General features: G+C 41.3%; 2 protein-coding genes across 2 annotated transcripts in view; one reads left to right on the top strand and one right to left on the bottom strand.

Annotated features, from left to right (window-relative positions):
- LOC139331967 (mucin-2-like) overlaps positions 1-5,139 on the top strand; it is a 59,393-nt gene extending 54,254 nt beyond the window's left edge. The window contains exons 43-48 of the mRNA XM_070963583.1: positions 1,199-1,480; positions 1,632-1,730; positions 3,651-3,779; positions 3,889-3,928; positions 4,017-4,137; positions 4,754-5,139. Of these exons, the coding sequence (XP_070819684.1) occupies positions 1,199-1,480; positions 1,632-1,730; positions 3,651-3,779; positions 3,889-3,928; positions 4,017-4,137; positions 4,754-4,940 (858 nt within the window). The 3' untranslated portion in view covers positions 4,941-5,139. The remainder of the gene's footprint in view (positions 1-1,198; positions 1,481-1,631; positions 1,731-3,650; positions 3,780-3,888; positions 3,929-4,016; positions 4,138-4,753) is intronic.
- Positions 4,988-15,864, bottom strand: tollip (toll interacting protein). Its single transcript, XM_070966677.1, has 6 exons — positions 15,664-15,864; positions 12,434-12,583; positions 11,912-12,094; positions 10,259-10,411; positions 7,780-7,864; positions 4,988-7,378 (listed from the first exon to the last, which is right to left on the bottom strand). Exons 1-6 carry the CDS (start codon positions 15,694-15,696, stop codon positions 7,155-7,157), a joined length of 828 nt encoding a protein of 275 aa, XP_070822778.1. The 5' UTR covers positions 15,697-15,864; the 3' UTR covers positions 4,988-7,154.
- Positions 15,865-17,439: the final 1,575 nt, after the last annotated feature.

The raw sequence follows: 17,439 nt of genomic DNA, 5'->3' as shown, positions 1-17,439 counted from the left end.
TCTCTCTGTCTGGTACTGTACACGTCTGGAACTAACTCATGCTTTTAGCACTGCCTGTTGAACTGCATCACAGTTATCAATCTGACTCAAGCTGATCCTTCTCAGGATCAAATTGGCAGTGAAAGAAAAACATTATAATACACAAAAGCAAGTTTACCTTCTCAAAATCAAGTATTGTTTTCTTATTCTCCCTGTCTTTCTCATTTTCCTGTCACTTATGCTCCCGCTCTTGACCCTCACACTCCCTCTCTTTCTCTTCAGGGTTATAGCGAACCAATATATTCCGCATGAGTTCTGACTTCTGAGCATCCTCAGGGGCATCTAACTCCAGATACCCCATCAGTATCCATAGTTTAGGTATATCAAGCTGAACTAAACGTATACACATTACAGCAGTTTAAAAAAACTTCTCTGATTCAAACCATTTTCAGTTTTACTAATACTTAGAACACAAGAAGGAGAGATAATACAATGGTTGTGGTAATGGTATTTCTTTGTTCTCTCTCTCACTTTTACCTGTGGGCCTTTGTTTAAGCTTTTGGTTTGACATGCAGGTCTGTCTTTGTTCATTCATGTGATGAGGTCCCAACATTTAACGGTTGCAATGATTAGTAGATTGATCACTTACATGTCACAGACCCTCTATATCACAGTGCTGTGTTTGCTGCACTTTGCGCTCACACCACAAACAGACAAAACCAGAGTTTACTTAGAAAACTGCGCGTTCTTCATGGCCACAGGCCGCCGTGTCGCCCGACGTCCGTGCCCCCCCGTCGCCCAGGCCCCCCACGTTCCCCCGCCGCCCAGCAGGTCGGATTTCGCCGGCTTTATCTATTTTACTTGGAAATGGTTCTCTATTGTTTCATCAACACCAAATGAAAGCTTTCACGCTATATTTAACCTGGACTACATGAACAGCTTGGATGTGAAAGCACCCTAGAGAGGAAAGACAGCCCCCAGGGCAACTTAACGCTTAAACTGCTCAGATTCAAACTAACTCTGTAAATACATTATTTCAAAATCAAAAGTTAAATTGCCACTAAAATTTCACAATCCATGCACCAACTGTGAAGGAAGCAAGCTCCTTGTGTCTATATGAATGATCTGTCCAGAACAAATAAAGTACAGGTGTGAAAGTTTCCTTAGAATACTGAAGTGATGTTTGTGACTGAACCATTGGTCAATGTGTACTCCATAGCCTGGTGACAAGATACCAACACCAGAGCCACCATCAGACCTACCATCAGACCTACCATCAGACCTACCATCAGAGCCACCATTAAAAGCACCACCAAATGCAGGAAGAGCATCAAGAACAGCAGTATCAGGAGTAGGAGGAGCAGCATTGGGAGGAATGTTAGAGGAGTCTTTTGTACCGGGGCCCTGCCGGGAGTGTTACTGTAGCGACCACATGGATCCCACCACCCTGCTGAAACAAATTACCTGCAAACCTATTGTATGCAACAAAAACTGCTCCAAGGTAAGCTCATTCACAGAACATACCAACACACATACACACGTTCACTACTCTTACATAAACGCACTTGCATTGAAAACTGAAATGATGTACACAATAATGAGCTAAACACAGAGGACAACCAAGTGCTAACTCTCTCTCTCACCGTCTCCAGGGTTATGACTATGAGACTGTACCTGGCAAGTGCTGTGGGATGTGTGTTCAGAGGAGCTGTATCTTCACTACACCTGACAACACTACACGTATCATTGAGGTCAGTACCGCAGCTATCAGTTTCCACACATTTTTAATAGCCAAGAATGTGAGGAAAGGGATGCAAGCTGTGGCAAGAGCTCTTTACCAATTTTTACCAGACTTGATGAAAGTAATACAAACAGAAGCTGATTTTTTTTTATTCAGTTCAAATCTAAAATTTGAAAAACTAACCTTATTTCAAAATGTGAAAGTTAAAAAAAATAATATAATAATTAAAAAACATATATCAGAACACGGGCTGCACGGTGGTGCAGCAGGTAGTGCGCGTGCCTCACAGCAAGAAGGTTGCCGGTTCGATCACCGGGTCAGGCGGGGCCTTTCTGTGTGAAGTTTGCATGTTCTTCCCGTGCATGCGTGGGTTCTCTCCAGGTACTCCAGCTTCCTCCCACAGACCAAAAACATGCTCATTAGGTTAATTGATGACTCTAAATTGTCCATAGGTGTGAGTGTGAGTGTGAATGTTTGTTTGTCCTTGAATGTGGCCCTGCAATCAGCTGGCGACCGGTTCAGGGTGTACCCCGCCTCTCGCCCATTGTAGCTGGGATAGGCTCCAGCCCCCCACAACCCCGAAAGGGATAGGCGGTATAGATAATGGATGGATGGATGGATATCAGAACACTGATTCTTGGGAATTTGGATAAAACAGTTTTTAATTTTAAAAATAAAACATTACTTAAATTACAAAATCTAAAGGTACATCATTATAGACCAGGGTCTTGGTTGTTGTTGGCATGCAATGTATTGGTGCAACCTCCTCATTTTGTATTTTTTTCATAAAACACAAAATGAGGGGAGGCACACCTCATCCCCTAGGGTTGGACGCTATGGAAGAAATATAAGGGGAATTACATAAATAAAAATATAAAAGAGGTTAATGAAACATCACAGGTCATATTGGTATTTATTGTGATCAACAATTATATTCTAGCCTCTGTTGAGGACCATTTGGAGGTTTTTGTCACCACCGTCTGACTGTACGTCACCACTGACATCTGACAGTGTTGACAAAAACCTACTCTTTCATATGATAGATAGCCATCTTGTTTCCCCTCTGGCTACTTCAGACCTCCTCTTAAAAAGTATGCATTCATGTCATAATCTGATCTAATTTTTTTTTTTTTTTTTTACAAAAGAGACAGTGTTGACATGTTATGGTTGTGACAGTAGCAGTGTCCAAAAATATGAACAAGTTTAAAGAAAATAGCAAACTTACAGGAGCTTGAGGGATCTGGAAGCATGCAGTAGAGCTGAAGGTTTGAAAATAGGGTCCACAGGAATATAGTTGACCTTGTAGTTGCCTGATTTAATTGCTTTTTATAAATATCTGATGGTGGTGACAAATATGTGGGACACATTTTGAGCAACCACAAAATAATAGTAAATATTGCTCAAAACTCACTGTTTGTAGTTTTTAATACATATTACAATGTACTCTTTCATGTGGTAAAGATATTGTTCAAATCAATTATTACTTTTTGTTTTTTTTAATCATGTTGAAAGATTATCTCTCATCTGAGGACAACTGATTTTGTAGGCAATGGGCCAGCATATAATCATTAAATAAAAAAAATGTAAATAAGCCTCTAAAAGAACCTTACATGTGTGCAAAGGACGCCCTGATTATAAACTTACTTCTTTTTATGCATGAAAATGTTATTAATTTCCAACAGAACTAGCACTTTTCTTAGTGGAATATATTTTTCCCAAAGTTTCAAGAATCAGTGAGAAGATTAGTATTAATAGAGAGAGATTAATATGACCTTTATCACAGTTCAGGGTCAGTTCATGGTAGGCTTTGTCTACTCCAGAAATGTAGTGGTATTTAGGCCACGTTGTGTTTGTTCATGAGCCAAAAAGGATAAAAGATTACATCTTTGCTGAATATCTGATTTAGCTTCTGCTTTTCCTGTTGGTACAGGTCAACAACACTTTTGTACCCACAAATGACAAGTGTGTGCAGTATACTTGTGAGAGGATCAGCGGAGTGCCTATCACCAAGAAGATTCAAACGACTTGTCCTCACTTTAACTCCTTGAACTGTAAACCAGTGAGTATATCAAACATCTATAACTGATCCCCCTCCCCCATCTCCTGCCTCACCACATGCTGTCCATGTCTAACACACAACGCATCTGTGACACATCTTCCTCCTCCAGGGCACCGAGACAACTGATGCAAATGGATGCTGCAAAACCTGTAAGTTTGCACAGTATCTAAAATAATAACTCCTAAATCCTCTGTGTCATGTGCCATTGTATGAGCCTTCAGTTGCTGTGTATTCCAGGCAAGCTGCGGAACATCTGTGAGGTCCAGAGTAAACAGACTGTAATCGAGGTGAACGGCTGCAAAAGCATGCAGCCGGTCAACATGACATCCTGCGCTGGACACTGTGGAAGCTCGTCCATGTGAGTTCATTTTAAGTTTTCATTGTAATTTGAAGTTCAGTTTTCTCATCTGGAATTCAGTTTTCTAAGTAGAGTGAGTGAGTGAGTGAGTGAGTGAGTTTTCTCAGTTTGTGTGAAAGGTGGCTGTCAGCATTTGCTGCCTCACTGCGCTCAGTTTGCTACAGTTCATGTGGTACTGTGCACTCTTTCACACAGCAGCTCATTTACACAGTGCAAGTGATGTCTGTCAGTGGGTCTAGTAGATTTATGGCAGCAAAGCCTATACCCATCACAGAGCCTAACGATGGGTCAAAACATCATTTAACATGATGTATGGGCTTGCAACTTTTGGCACATTTTTCTGTTTTTTCATAAGTCGTCTTGATCTGAACGCTGTGCCACTTTTTGCTAGATTAACCTGTTTTTTGCACAGGGGAGGTCACTGAGCAAACAAGAAAAACAAGCTGCTGGGGGACTGTACTTAGCAAGCACTGTGAGCTTAAAACTGGATGAGACAGGGCGACAGGGTTAGACAATAATGCAGAACCCTTTATGGTCAAACCACTGTTGAATAGTATGTTGGAATCAATGAGGAAGATACAAGCTGTTGTCTGCTGGTGTGTGTGTGTGTGTCCAGATATTCTGCAGCAGATAACATGACGATGCACCAGTGTGAGTGTTGCCAAGAGGCCACCACCAGTAAGAAGCAGGTGGAGCTCCTCTGCAGCAACGGCTCCAAGATCCAGCACAGCTACACAGTGGCGGAGACATGCCACTGCAGCAAAGCAGAATGTGGGGCGACGTCCAACCCAAACCGTGATTGATTACTTACTGCTTTACACTGGACTGAAAGCTCACAAACACTATGCAAGACTTAACCTTAGAGCATCTTACTCTTATCAGGTTTTATTATTTATAACCCAACGTGCTGTTTTTCAGTGTCACAACATTCTACTGTGCTGTAAACTCTCTTCAACTCAGGATTACTTGGATGACAATGATTAAAATGATATTTCTGCAGTATGAACACTTGTATCGACATTTGTATTGGTCCAAGGGGAATGGTGAATATTAACAAAAAAGCACAAAGTTGAACTCTTTGAGAACATCTGTATATTGTAAGCAACGCTTGAGATGACAATGGACACTTCTGATGAAGGGTGATGGTTATTGGTGGCATTATCATCACCTTAAGTCCAAAACCTCAGAGACAGGCTTTCATTTTCCCAGCTAACTGCCTGATACTAGCTGGGTTCACACTGTTCTTAAAACTATTTCAGTCATGTATAAAATTAAACACCTATACTACATGTTCTTCTTTTGTGGCTCAACACTTTGCAGTTTGCAGCAGGATCTTAATAAATTAACATTTTATAAACTGCAAATAAAATTTAAGATCAAAGTGTCTGGACTTCCAGATGCTGTGCAGCAGTGAATTGAAAATAACAGTCACATCAAACACAATAAAATGACTGTCATTTTAAGAATCTCAATAGCGGTGGTTTTGGAATCACAAGTGAAACTAGTCATAACTATCAGACATCTCTTAAATGGAACCTTTGGCAGACAGCACATTAACAACACGGCCCTGAAAACTACAAGTGTCAGTGGAAAGCTTTAGGGACTGCAAATACTGTGGCTGAATGAAGACTAAACATGTAAAGCTCTGCTTGTGGTCTGAGAAGCTGCTGTTCATCACACCAACTACGATGCATGAACAAGCTCCCCGAATCGGCTTTTATCATGTACATGTTTTAACCTGATGGTGGCGCTATAGTAAAGCTCAGAAGTCAGCTTCTGGGAACCATGAACATCCAGAGCACATTTCATGGAAGTCTGCCACTGTCATCTTCGACCTCACTGCCAAACTATTTGTCTGAAAGCAGCTGTGGCTCATTAAAGGTGGAGTGATTTGCTGTGTCCAAGTTTCCACTTCTGCTGATTCACTGTGTAGACAACTTGGATGGAAATGTTTTGATCTCAAAAGCTCTACAGACATCATCCTGCGGAGCTTCAAGACATCCTGACTGAAGTGACATCTTCATTCTCCCACTGCATCTTTATCAAAACTTTATCAAAAAAGTACTCCACAGGATATCAATAACATCAGCCTTCACATCCTCACTTCACTGACTGAACATGGCTTACAACAAAACTTTACAAAGAAATTTCTCATCACTCTGAAAAATAACTTGGCATTCGGTGGGCATATATCTTCTTCACCTCAATCTCTTAAATCATTTATCATTCTCAGTTCTCTCATCAGCACGTAGAATTCTATATAATTTAATACATCCACAATAATTTATCAGATTTTGAGTGCACTAAACATTTTACAGGTACATATGAAACAGAAGCAGTTCATTGCAGGTTACTATAGACAGATTCTCCACACACTATTCACAATATCACCAGAAACAGAAGATGGAATGATCACGACTCACTACAGCTCAAACAGTGCAAATCAAACCCTGGGATCAGGAATACAGATGGGTTACCGTGGACAGAAAGAAAGATTGTGATGCTGAAACATCTAAGAAACAAAGATTTGGGCTAAAAGATTTACAGTAAGTCACACCACTGCCAATTCAATGCTCAGTTTGAATCTCTACTGTGAAGAAAACCTTGATGATCCTGCCATGACTTAAAGAATTACCCAAAATATCTGCCACCGATATCATCTTAAACCAGTAACTTCTAAAAACCAAAAGTGAAGACAATTGTTGCAATGCTTTGCAGGTATAGTGTCACTTGTGACAGACAGCTGTGTGTTAGCAGACAGCCCCGGCTTCATGTACTGTTAGGCCGACAAGGAGTCAATAAAGGGAGAGGAAACAAATCTCTGTGGCTACCAGCTGAGCTGAGCTGGTGGGAGCTCAGATATGGCTGCTGTGTGGGAGGACTCAGTGTATGTGTATGCAATGGGTGGGCAGTCTCTCCATGAGTAAATGCATGCATCTGTGTGTGTGTGTGTGTGTGTGTGTGTGTGTGTGTGTGTGTGTGTGTAGGCGTGTCCACTGTGAGCTTCTGTTCTGCAATTAGAGCTCCTCAGCCATCTGCAGCAGAGAGTTGATGGCAGCATCCTTGTTGCCCTGCTGTGCATCCAGCACAGTGCGAACCACCTCCTTATCCAGGTTGGGGAACATGTCCTGCAGAGCCTTCAGGTCCTCCTCACTGCACATTGGCCCCTGGCCCCCAACAGCTGGCATAGCTGCTGGCATTGCCATGGGTACCATGCCCTGATTATAGACTGCAGGCACTCCTGCAGACACAGATCACAGACAGCTTTAATGTAGCAGATACAAGGTCTGGAAATAAACGTGAAAAATACATCAGTTTACCTAACCCTAACTAATGTAACTCAGGCTTTCTTTTAGAAATTTGTTGTTTACAAACTGAAGCAGTAATAAACACAATGACATCACGATGACATTAGCATTTTCTCAGACTTGACAAGGCTCCTCCAGGGCCACAGAAGACATTATACACCTCGTCACAGGATGAGTGGCGAACAAAAGAACATAAATTTACTGTGTGTGTGTGTGTGTGTGTGTGTGTGTGTGTGTGTGTGTGTGTGTGTGTGTGTGTGTGTGTGTGTGTGTGTGTGTGTGTGTGTGTGTGTGTGTGTGTGTGTGGGAGGGAGAGAGAGAGAGAGAGAGAGACCTGCAATGGGCACGTATCCTACTCCTTGCTGATACACTGAGGGCATCAGCACAACAGGCTGAGTCATCATCCCTGCTGGTAAGGACTGGGACAGAAGACAGAAACACAGAGACAAGATTAAGAACTTCACTGCTTGGGCTGAATTGCTGTTTTTACCACATGATATCTAAGCCCTACAGTATCACATCCTCGCAACCTCTCCACTCTATGACCTGAAGAAGACTTTGGAGTTAAGAACCAGCAGAGGGCAGCAAACAGAAAACCAGAAGCTGTGCAGTGGAGGCTCTGACATAATGAAAGCTGAAGACTGCTGCACACAGTCTGAGCTGTTCCACAGAAAACACAACAGCTGTGAGAGCAAATGGGTGAAATCATGCACCAAAAATAACACAAAATAATAATAATCCCAAAATGTTTCTTACTTCATATATACAGTCATGGAAAAAATGATTAGACCACCCTTGTTTTCTTCAATTTCTTGTTCATTTTAATGCCTAATACCACTTAAGGTACATTACCTGAAGAATACAATGAACCCGACAAAAAATGCAGCTGATTCCATAAAACTTTATGTCCTATTTGACACGCTTAAGCTTAATTGTATTCCCAGGGTATATAAGAGGCCATTTCATGTCATAAGCAGCACTGCACATGCAAAGGCCTCGAGTGGTTTCCTGCTTACATTCAAGTCGTAGCACAACTCAGAAGCTGTCAGCTCTCACATGATGCCTAAAACAAAAGAATCATGTGAAGTCACAAAGGCCGCCATCTTGGCACTGCTGGAAATTGGCATGAGTAGCAAAAAAACTGAAGATATCCAAGACAGCCGTTCATTACACCAAGAAAAAGCAATTCGAACATGGTACTACCAAATTGCTAGCTGGTCGAGGCAGGAAACGTCTTTCCACCCCATGAGAGGACCGTGCACTCATCCGTCCCTGTGTCAGGAATCATCGTCGGACCTCCAGGGACCTTAAAAATTAGTGGGCGCTGTCGAGAAATGTGACTTGTTCAGCAAGGAACCGACTTCTTGAAGCTAGTCTGAAGTCACACAGGGCACAGAAGAAGCCCTTCATCAACGAAAGGCAGAGGAAGACCCGGTCACTCTTTGCTAGGAATCACAAGGATTGGACTGTTGATGATTGGGCTGAGGTTCTCTTCAGTGATGAATCCAGTTTTGAGTTGATGCCCACTCCAGCCAACTTACTGGTTAGGAGGAAGCCTGGAGAAGCCTACAGACCAGACTGTCTTGCCCCTACAGTAAAACATGGGGTGATGATCTGGGGTTGTTTCAGTATGGGTGGAACAGGGCAAATGCAATTGTGTGAAGGGTGAATGAACCAGGTCACGTACAGGGCTACTCCTGAAAACAGTCTTCTTCCATCAGCTGATAAACTCTTTCCTGCCTCGAATGACTGGATTTTCCAACAAGACAATGCCCCTCGCCACACGGTAAGGTCAGTTAAAGCCTGGATGGAGAAGCAGAACATTGGAACCATGCCTTGGCCTGCTCAATCACCAGATCTAAAACCAACTGAAAACCTGTGGAACATCATCAAACTCAAAATGGAGAATCACAAGCCCCAAAACAATTTGTCAAACAATTTGTTTGAATTTTTGCAACAGGAATGGGCTGGTGGAGAGCATGCCAAGACGCATGGCTGCAGCCATCAAAAACAATGGTTATGCAATCAAGTACTGACTCCTGTGTGTATCATGTGACTAACAGACAGAAAAGAAAAGATGGAATGCCTAAAAGCACTGTTTTTGGCAGTACAATGACATAGCTATTGATGTAAGGACTTAAGTGATTTTGGTTATTATCAAGAAAACCATGGAAAATCAGCTCTTAAATGAAACTCTTTGTTGTTATTATATTTGTCCAAACAAATATACCTTTAGTTGTATCAGGCATTAAAATTAACAAGAAACTGTAGAGAACAAGGATGGTCTAATAATTTTTTCCATGACTAATTTTTCCATATAGATACACACTTCTAAGTAAGTAAAAAGTGATCAATAAATACAACATCATAATAATGCCATTGTGTGAATATCCCAGACTCATCAACTTATTGACATAATGCTGAAATACACCTGCAACACACTTTAAAGGTGATCTGATGGAGGAAACCTGAAACCGCCTCAGTGTAGAGGTCTAACAGGTCCACTCAGTTCCTTGTAACCATACCCTGACATGGGACCTGAGTCAGGTTCAAATTCGACTCAGTCTGGGGGACTGATCATTTCAAAACATTAATGTATGCATTTTGGGTTTGGGTTGCTTTTACTTTGTCTGTTTCAGCTCAAGTGCCGCAAGATTTGGTGAGATTTATGATCCAGAGCCAAGAATCGCACATACATACTGAGACACTAACAGAGAGTCTACAGCTTTCACTTAGTCTCACAGTAATACGAGGTCAAGAGGAGGATGAACACTTTTCAGTCTGTTTGACGGGGTGTCTGCAAATGTACTCACAGCAAAAGACATCACCAGGTTGATCATGCCCTCCTTGTCATCGCCCTGTCTGCCACTGAGACTGAACCACTCATCCACCACACTGCCCTCCCTCAGGCCTTCAGGGATGGTGACATGAGTCCATGCTATCCTGTCATCCATGGAGAACGCTCTCTGGGATGGCATATCAACAAAAACAGCTTCAATAGCTTGAACTTGCATTTTGAAGGAGAACATGCACAGAAAGAGACATGGAGGAAACCATGATCATCCATCAAGAACTTTGCTTTGACAATTCTGTGGCGTCTTTTTATTTGCCCATATATGCAATGGCCAAGTAATATGTGCCAAAAAATAATAAGGGTGCACTATATTTAAGGGGATGGTGAATCATAAAATAAAATCCAAAACTCTGCTGTTTGTCTGTCCACTTCAGCACAGAATTGCTGTGATGTGATGTTGTTTTGCAGTCCCGAAATGCAACATACATCGTCTTGGTTGATATCACATCAAAGCATGAAGGCATTGACGCGTTGATGTTTTCCAGGAGAAATGGACAAAAGATCATTTTTCTGTTAAAGTTTAAGTTGAGCCAGGGTGCTTAAGTTACTTTGTGGGGATATGGTCACAGTGATGAAAAAGTCCTCTCTCGACCATCATTACAGTTCGAAATATGCTAAACTGGATGAGCTGCAAAGACAAGCAGCTTTCACGAGAGCACATTCTGACAGAGACAGTATTATGCAGGCAGTGCTGAGTGAGCTCATAGCCAAGAAGCTGAAACCTCATTCAGAGGGAGATTTTGTGAAGGAGTGCCTTGTTGCTACTGCAGAGCTGCTACAACCAGGCAAAGTAAAATTGTGCCAAAGTGTCAGTTTGTCTGGAATAATTCATAGAAATGGAGGAAAACCTGATGTGGAAACTCAGTGATAGCAAATCAGTGATTTGACCTCTCAGAGCTGAACCTCAAGCTCCAGCAGCTTCTCAGCTCTCTGCTTTCAAATGTGAAATCATCTGAAGTGACATTAAAGCTGTGGTGAGAGCAGCTGGGAAGAGGAAACACTGAACATTGTCTGCTGTGACATCTGAATATGCTGCTGAGTGAGAAAACTCCTTCAGGCATTTGGTGAGAGTTTCAGGACATGGAAAGAAAACAAAAGTGACATACATTTAATGTGGAACCAGCTGATGTGCCTGAAGCACCCTAATTCAATTGTTGGCCCCTCCCAACAGCAGTTTTATTGAAGTCAATACTGTAAGTCTTTATGGATTATTGATATTGGACACTGTTAGACACACTTTCAATTCCATTTACTGCCTGTATAAAATGCAAACAATGTATACATTTTTAATGAATACATTAATCAAAAGCTCAAGTGGCCTATAACTGTTAGAGTAGATCTACTGCAAAAGATTTTCTAACTTTCCTCAGCAATTAGCTGAATACTAGATTGGAATAATAATTTGAGAAACTGAAACCAATCTGCATGTGTCATTTGCAGCAGGAAATGAGAAAACTAACCTTACAAACATCTAATTTTCTGTGTATTTAAAGTTTAGCTGCAGTGCAGCTGAACCTGACAGAGCAACAGTCCCCACATGCATACTGTACATATTCAGCAGCTGAGATGATGCACGGCCCTGTGAGCTCAGTGACCTCTTCCACATCCTCACCTCATCAAAGATCTCCAGGTAGAAGGAGTCCACCCCAGGAGGCACCGTGCACTGGATCACCTTGTTCCAGCGTGGGTTTTTGGCTCCATTGTGAGCAGTCGGTGTCTCGTAGACTGCATAGCCCAGTCGGATCCGACAGTACGGATCCATTCGGGTCATACCGTAGTTTTTAGCCAGCTTGGCCTATACAGCAAAACAAACATGGTGGCTTCAGTTAGGTGATACATGCAAGTTGGCTACTGTCACAGTTCAGCTGGCCCACGGCTTCAGATGTATTTGGTCGATGGTGGAACACAGTTTGATGATTTCAAACGTGCAAAGACGTGTTGCTGTTGTTTTTACTGAAAATAACAATTAAACACTGAGTTTGATTTTGTTGAAATACCAGTAACTAGCATGATCATCTAAAAAATAAGGTACTGTCAGTCAGAATATGTTTTCATGTCTTAGAGGTGCAGGTTATTGATACAAATAGCATATCATCTATATTGGTGGAAATTTTGAGATGAGAGCTGTGTCTACCTGGACAACAGTAATGCTGAGTCTCCCCACGGTGCCTATTGAGCCTCCATACTGCAGCTGTCTGGCTGCCTGGGCATCCAGCTGGACCTGCTGCTGCTGTTGTGTGGGAGTGATCCGCAGGAAGTCCTGGGGAAGCTCCCCAATGTACACCTGAATACACATACACATACATACAGGAATTCAGAATGACTGGAGACAGATGGACAGTAAAAAAAACAACTTGATATTAAAATTTCCAAATGTATAAACAGCTTCAACTAAAGTTTAATTGTTTGCTGATTTTAAGTTTTTTTTAATTGGATTTTAGGCACAAGCTGTCTTCATTACTTTCATTTTGTAGATATATTAATTAGTTGGATGGGGTGGTAGGGGGCTATCGTAGAAGTAAGGAATTAGAAACACTGGATGTACTTAGCATGTGTTTTTGGTTTTTGAGAGAAAATTTATTTCTCTTATCTGTGTTCTTGTGAGCTTATGGTATCTATTTCCTATGTGTATGTTTGTCTTTGTGTGCGTTATCTTTTTTAACTAAAACTAACCATAAAATGACAATACAAGGAACCCGACTGAAAAATTGGTTGTCAAAAAAAACAGTGAACATTGAAACCTCGTGAAGATCATGTGAGTCTAAAATTACTCATCCTCATGATATGGCCAATAGCTGCCTTCTTGTGCAAGTCATGCACATGTGATCAACAGCAATAGGCTGGCACAGTGCAGTAACATGTCTGGAACAGGAGACTGATGTAATCATGACAGACTTTCACACAATCACTCGATGTTGTCAGAAGCCTGTTCGCTCCCTCTCTCACAGGCAGGTTCACTCAGAACCAAAAGCATTCTCATATTTTTACAACTGTCATGTCTTGTCACCCTAAAGTCTGCAAGTCACAAGGAGTCAGCCCACCTCAAACCATTCAGCACCTTAAGATCTGCTGGTACAAACTGAGGTCAGGACATGTGACATCAGTGGAGAACACAAGATCAGCGGCACAGCATAGACTTAAACAAGACACTGAATTAACTCCAACAGCTGTCAGTGAAGACCAGACCACAACCACTCACAGTACAAAGGGAAGAGTCATCGACCAGGAGACAGTGGACAGCCAGAGAAAGATCAATCCAACAGCAGGGATTATCTCTGAATACAGACAGGAGTTACCATCTGCTCCACATGCAATTATGTACTATCATGCAATTCAAGTTCCACATCGAGGCTGCATGATGACAAGTACTGAGCCAAGTCCATGTTTTGTTTTTGTCTCCCAGCTTAGATGTATGCATGGGGGGCTATAGTGTTGACCTATGACCTCTTGAGGTACAAATTGGTACACTGAGACAGGACAAGCCTGAGCAAGCTGATTAGGATGCTAACTTCAGTAAATCTCTCTTCCACAGAGTCTGCCATGTTGCACCGCCATGTTTCTACAGTAGCCCAAAACAGACAAACCAAACACTGGTTATAGAGAGCACTTTTCATGTAGCCACCTCACTGGGTGAGGGGAGGGGCATTCAGGTGGTTGCAATCTGCAACCTCACAGTTAGATGTCACTAAATCCTCCACACTGGACCTTTAAGCTAAAGCAGGGTATTCACATGAAAGCACCCTTAGCCTCACTTTTTCTTGTGATAATATGAATAAGTTTAATACTATGTACACACAGCAACTCGCGATTCAAAACTAATGCTCCTGATTTCTGTCACAGTGTAAATATTTGAGCTAACGGTGTGCAGCTTGGTGATTGTATTGACTAGATATGGATATTTATATAGAAAAGTAGAGAGCAAATTATAGTAATGGTAGACCAATTAATCAGACTGATTACCAGGCTGATAAAACAAACAAAAAAATGTCTGCAGACACGTCAGAGACCCTGCATATATTTCATTTTCAAATATTTTTCTATGTTCAAGTGAATGACAGATTAGTGTTAAATAAATGTTCACTGGGACCAAAAACAAAGAAATGCTGCTTGGTGCCCTTAAAAGCTGTTGTTAAATGGATTAAAACAATTTTTTAACTCAGAAATTCTTTTCTTCTTTTTTTTCAAAGTTTAGCTTTGATTACCTGTGGACATTTATTTAGCTGGATGTTTTTTTTGTTTTTTTTGTTTTTTAATAAATAAATAAGTTTACAGCATTCGGAATGCAGATCTGCTTATGCAGAGACAATGCAGATAATAACAAGTGTGTCACTTGTTCTTGAACAACATGTTATCAGTAGCATATATCAGCCATCAGCTGGACCCTAAATATCAGCCATTGAAAAATACTGCTCACAACTAAAGTATGAAGTACAGTGTACTTTTATTTTATGTGGACATGTCGATTAGGTGTCACCCACAGGTGGTCTTCCTCAGGTAACACACCTGTATTTACCAGGCAATTCATTATGAAATGTCACATCATTTCCTTCCAATCAGCCTCAATGATGGGCCATTTTCAGTCAGACTTAATGGACTCGTCTACTCGTGAACACTTCATGTCCTAGTGAACACACAGCAGATAGCTTGATCAGGGGGGACATTTCCTCACAGGCTGACCGTAAATACAGGTGAATGTTTCTTCTCGACATTTACCCGAGGATGATCATCTGTCTCATATCCACACAGAGTAATATAACTAAGCATATAAACAAGTATTTGCAGCAAAAATTGTGCCGTTTTAGATGATAAATAAATGTAAACCGTAGACCGTGTGTGCAATATTGCAGTAGTTCAGATAGTATGTAAAATATTGGGGTTTGTGAGGTTTGTGGAATAACTGTTTAAGTTGCTATTGAACGGTGTGAGCAGCAGCAGTACTTTTACCTGAGTACAGTCTGGGCCATCTAACTAACGGTACGGTCTCTCCAAAATGCGCAGACAGGAAACGGCCTCAGTCGTTTGCTAACTTTAATAACAAGCTTATTCGTCTTTGTTGAATTTCCTGCCAGCAGTCTGCGTCAGAGGCAGCTCAGTCCGTGTTCTCTGACGTTAAACGCTGACAGACCCGCGGACACTGGCTATGATAAGCTACCATTAGCTCCCTACGTACCGTGACTGGATATATGTCGCGAGCGGCAGGTGATAGTGTCGCTGTTGTAGACCGCTGTGTATAACTGTGTGCTGCTATTTAATAACTAAACTCAGTTATCGCAGATGTTGACAAACTACAGTCCAGCTAGTTCCGCCTAGCTGTACGATTGTAATTCTCAAACAAACTGAATGAAAGCAGAGCCCACTGTGTACCTGTCCCCGCTGAGTGCTGATGGTGGTCGCCATGTTGTCTCTTCGGTGACTGGGGGATTAGATTCTCTTCTTCTTCTCGAATCACAGACGCTTTTAGCAAATTAAGTAACAGCCTTAGACTTCTCGTACTTCGTGCGCTGTTATGGATCCCACTGTTTTTCTTGGCAAGGCCCGCCTCACTCTGCGTTTGATTGGTTGTCTGGGTTGATAGGTAACCCGGAAGTGTTCTTTTTTTATGAGAAATCCTTATTTTCACGGAAGTTTACATTTTGCATTTTAGTTTTTATAGAGAACATTGAGCAGAACAAGAAAAATATATGTTAAAAAAAGATTCCAAAAACTGAAACTTATTTTAAGTGTAATAATAATAATAATAATAATAATAATAATAATAATAATAATAATAATAATAATGTAGAAAGTTCACTTTCCCAAATTTCCTAATATGTATAAAATAACGAAATACATTAGGATAAACTTCTCATTGGGGCTGGGTGCAAAACTTTTCTGAAACTATTTCTTAAGAGATTATTAGAAAATTATATATTTTGCTCCAAAAAAATAAAAAAGTACTTATATCAAGTAAACCCCCTAAAACGGCTGTAAAAAGTTGACAGTCTGTATTTCAGAGAGTGGTGGCTCTTCCTCTGTCATCTCCTTTGCAGTTGAGTCTGCCAGCATAAACACCTATGAAAGTTATTTAAACAGGACTTTGTGGATGATATATGGTCTTCTTCTTCTTCCTTCGGTACATGGAGCAACATGTCTGCATCATTGCAGACCTTTGAGTGTTTCACTTAGTGCTGCTTTCAGTCTGAGCACAGCATTACTCGTTGCACGCCCTGTGCAGACCAACCCTTCTGATGAATCCTTCTGAGCTATCTGGCATACAGAAAAATGGCTACTGTAAGGAAATGTAATCTGTGACCCTTAAGATGACTACATCTATATTTTCAATTCGCATCTTTTGGTGAGTTGCTTGACATGTTTATTTGCACATATTATTTAACTCATTTTAGACTTTAGATTCAAATGTCAGTTATTTATTTTCGCAATTAGTGGACTCTACCCTTCTTTAGTAATTTTAACAGTATGACAAAGTAGTGGGACTAACAGGTGGAGAGACAGCAGACTGGGATAAAAAAGAAAATGGGATAAAAAGAACTGTCAACTCTGATTTCTAAAAAAGTGTTGACAACACAGTCAATGAGCAGTAGAGAGCAGCCTGAGCTGTCATTGCTCAACTCCTCCAAAGCACGTCAACCAGCTCCTTTCAAGGCTCACCGTGAAGGTTAATGGTTAATCATATGAGTCACAGACTCCCTGCATGGTGATCAGTATGATTGGCTTACAAACTATGACATATTGTTACAGATTAAACCAAGCAACAATATACGAAGAAGTTCAGACCTGCTGCAACATGAAATGGTGCAGACACATGAAGGCATCAATAATAATAAAGCGATAATGTCCCAGTATGAAAGGGGACATTCCCCATAACAAGGAATTTTACTCTTGTTTCTGCAAGTTAATTTTGCTGATGATACTTTTATTTTCAGTAGGTCGTTACATTGTCGTGTTGATACTTTGAGTGAAATACTTATTGCACCACTGCCTGATTTAGTCAAAATGAGAGTGACACAGTGAAATATGAAGACAGCGACGTTGTCTCTGCAGGGCTGTATGAGAGGTGTCAGTTAAAGGCTGAGCATGATGAACACCGAGCCTGCCAGCCAGGAGAGTGATGACTGCATCATGGTGGACAAGCACTGGGAC

Source organism: Chaetodon trifascialis, chromosome 1 (genome assembly GCF_039877785.1).
Source record: "Chaetodon trifascialis isolate fChaTrf1 chromosome 1, fChaTrf1.hap1, whole genome shotgun sequence".
Taxonomy (NCBI): Eukaryota; Metazoa; Chordata; class Actinopteri; order Chaetodontiformes; family Chaetodontidae; genus Chaetodon; species Chaetodon trifascialis.
The sequence above is the reverse complement of the archived record's forward strand: the minus strand, read 5'-3'. Positions and strand labels throughout refer to the sequence as shown.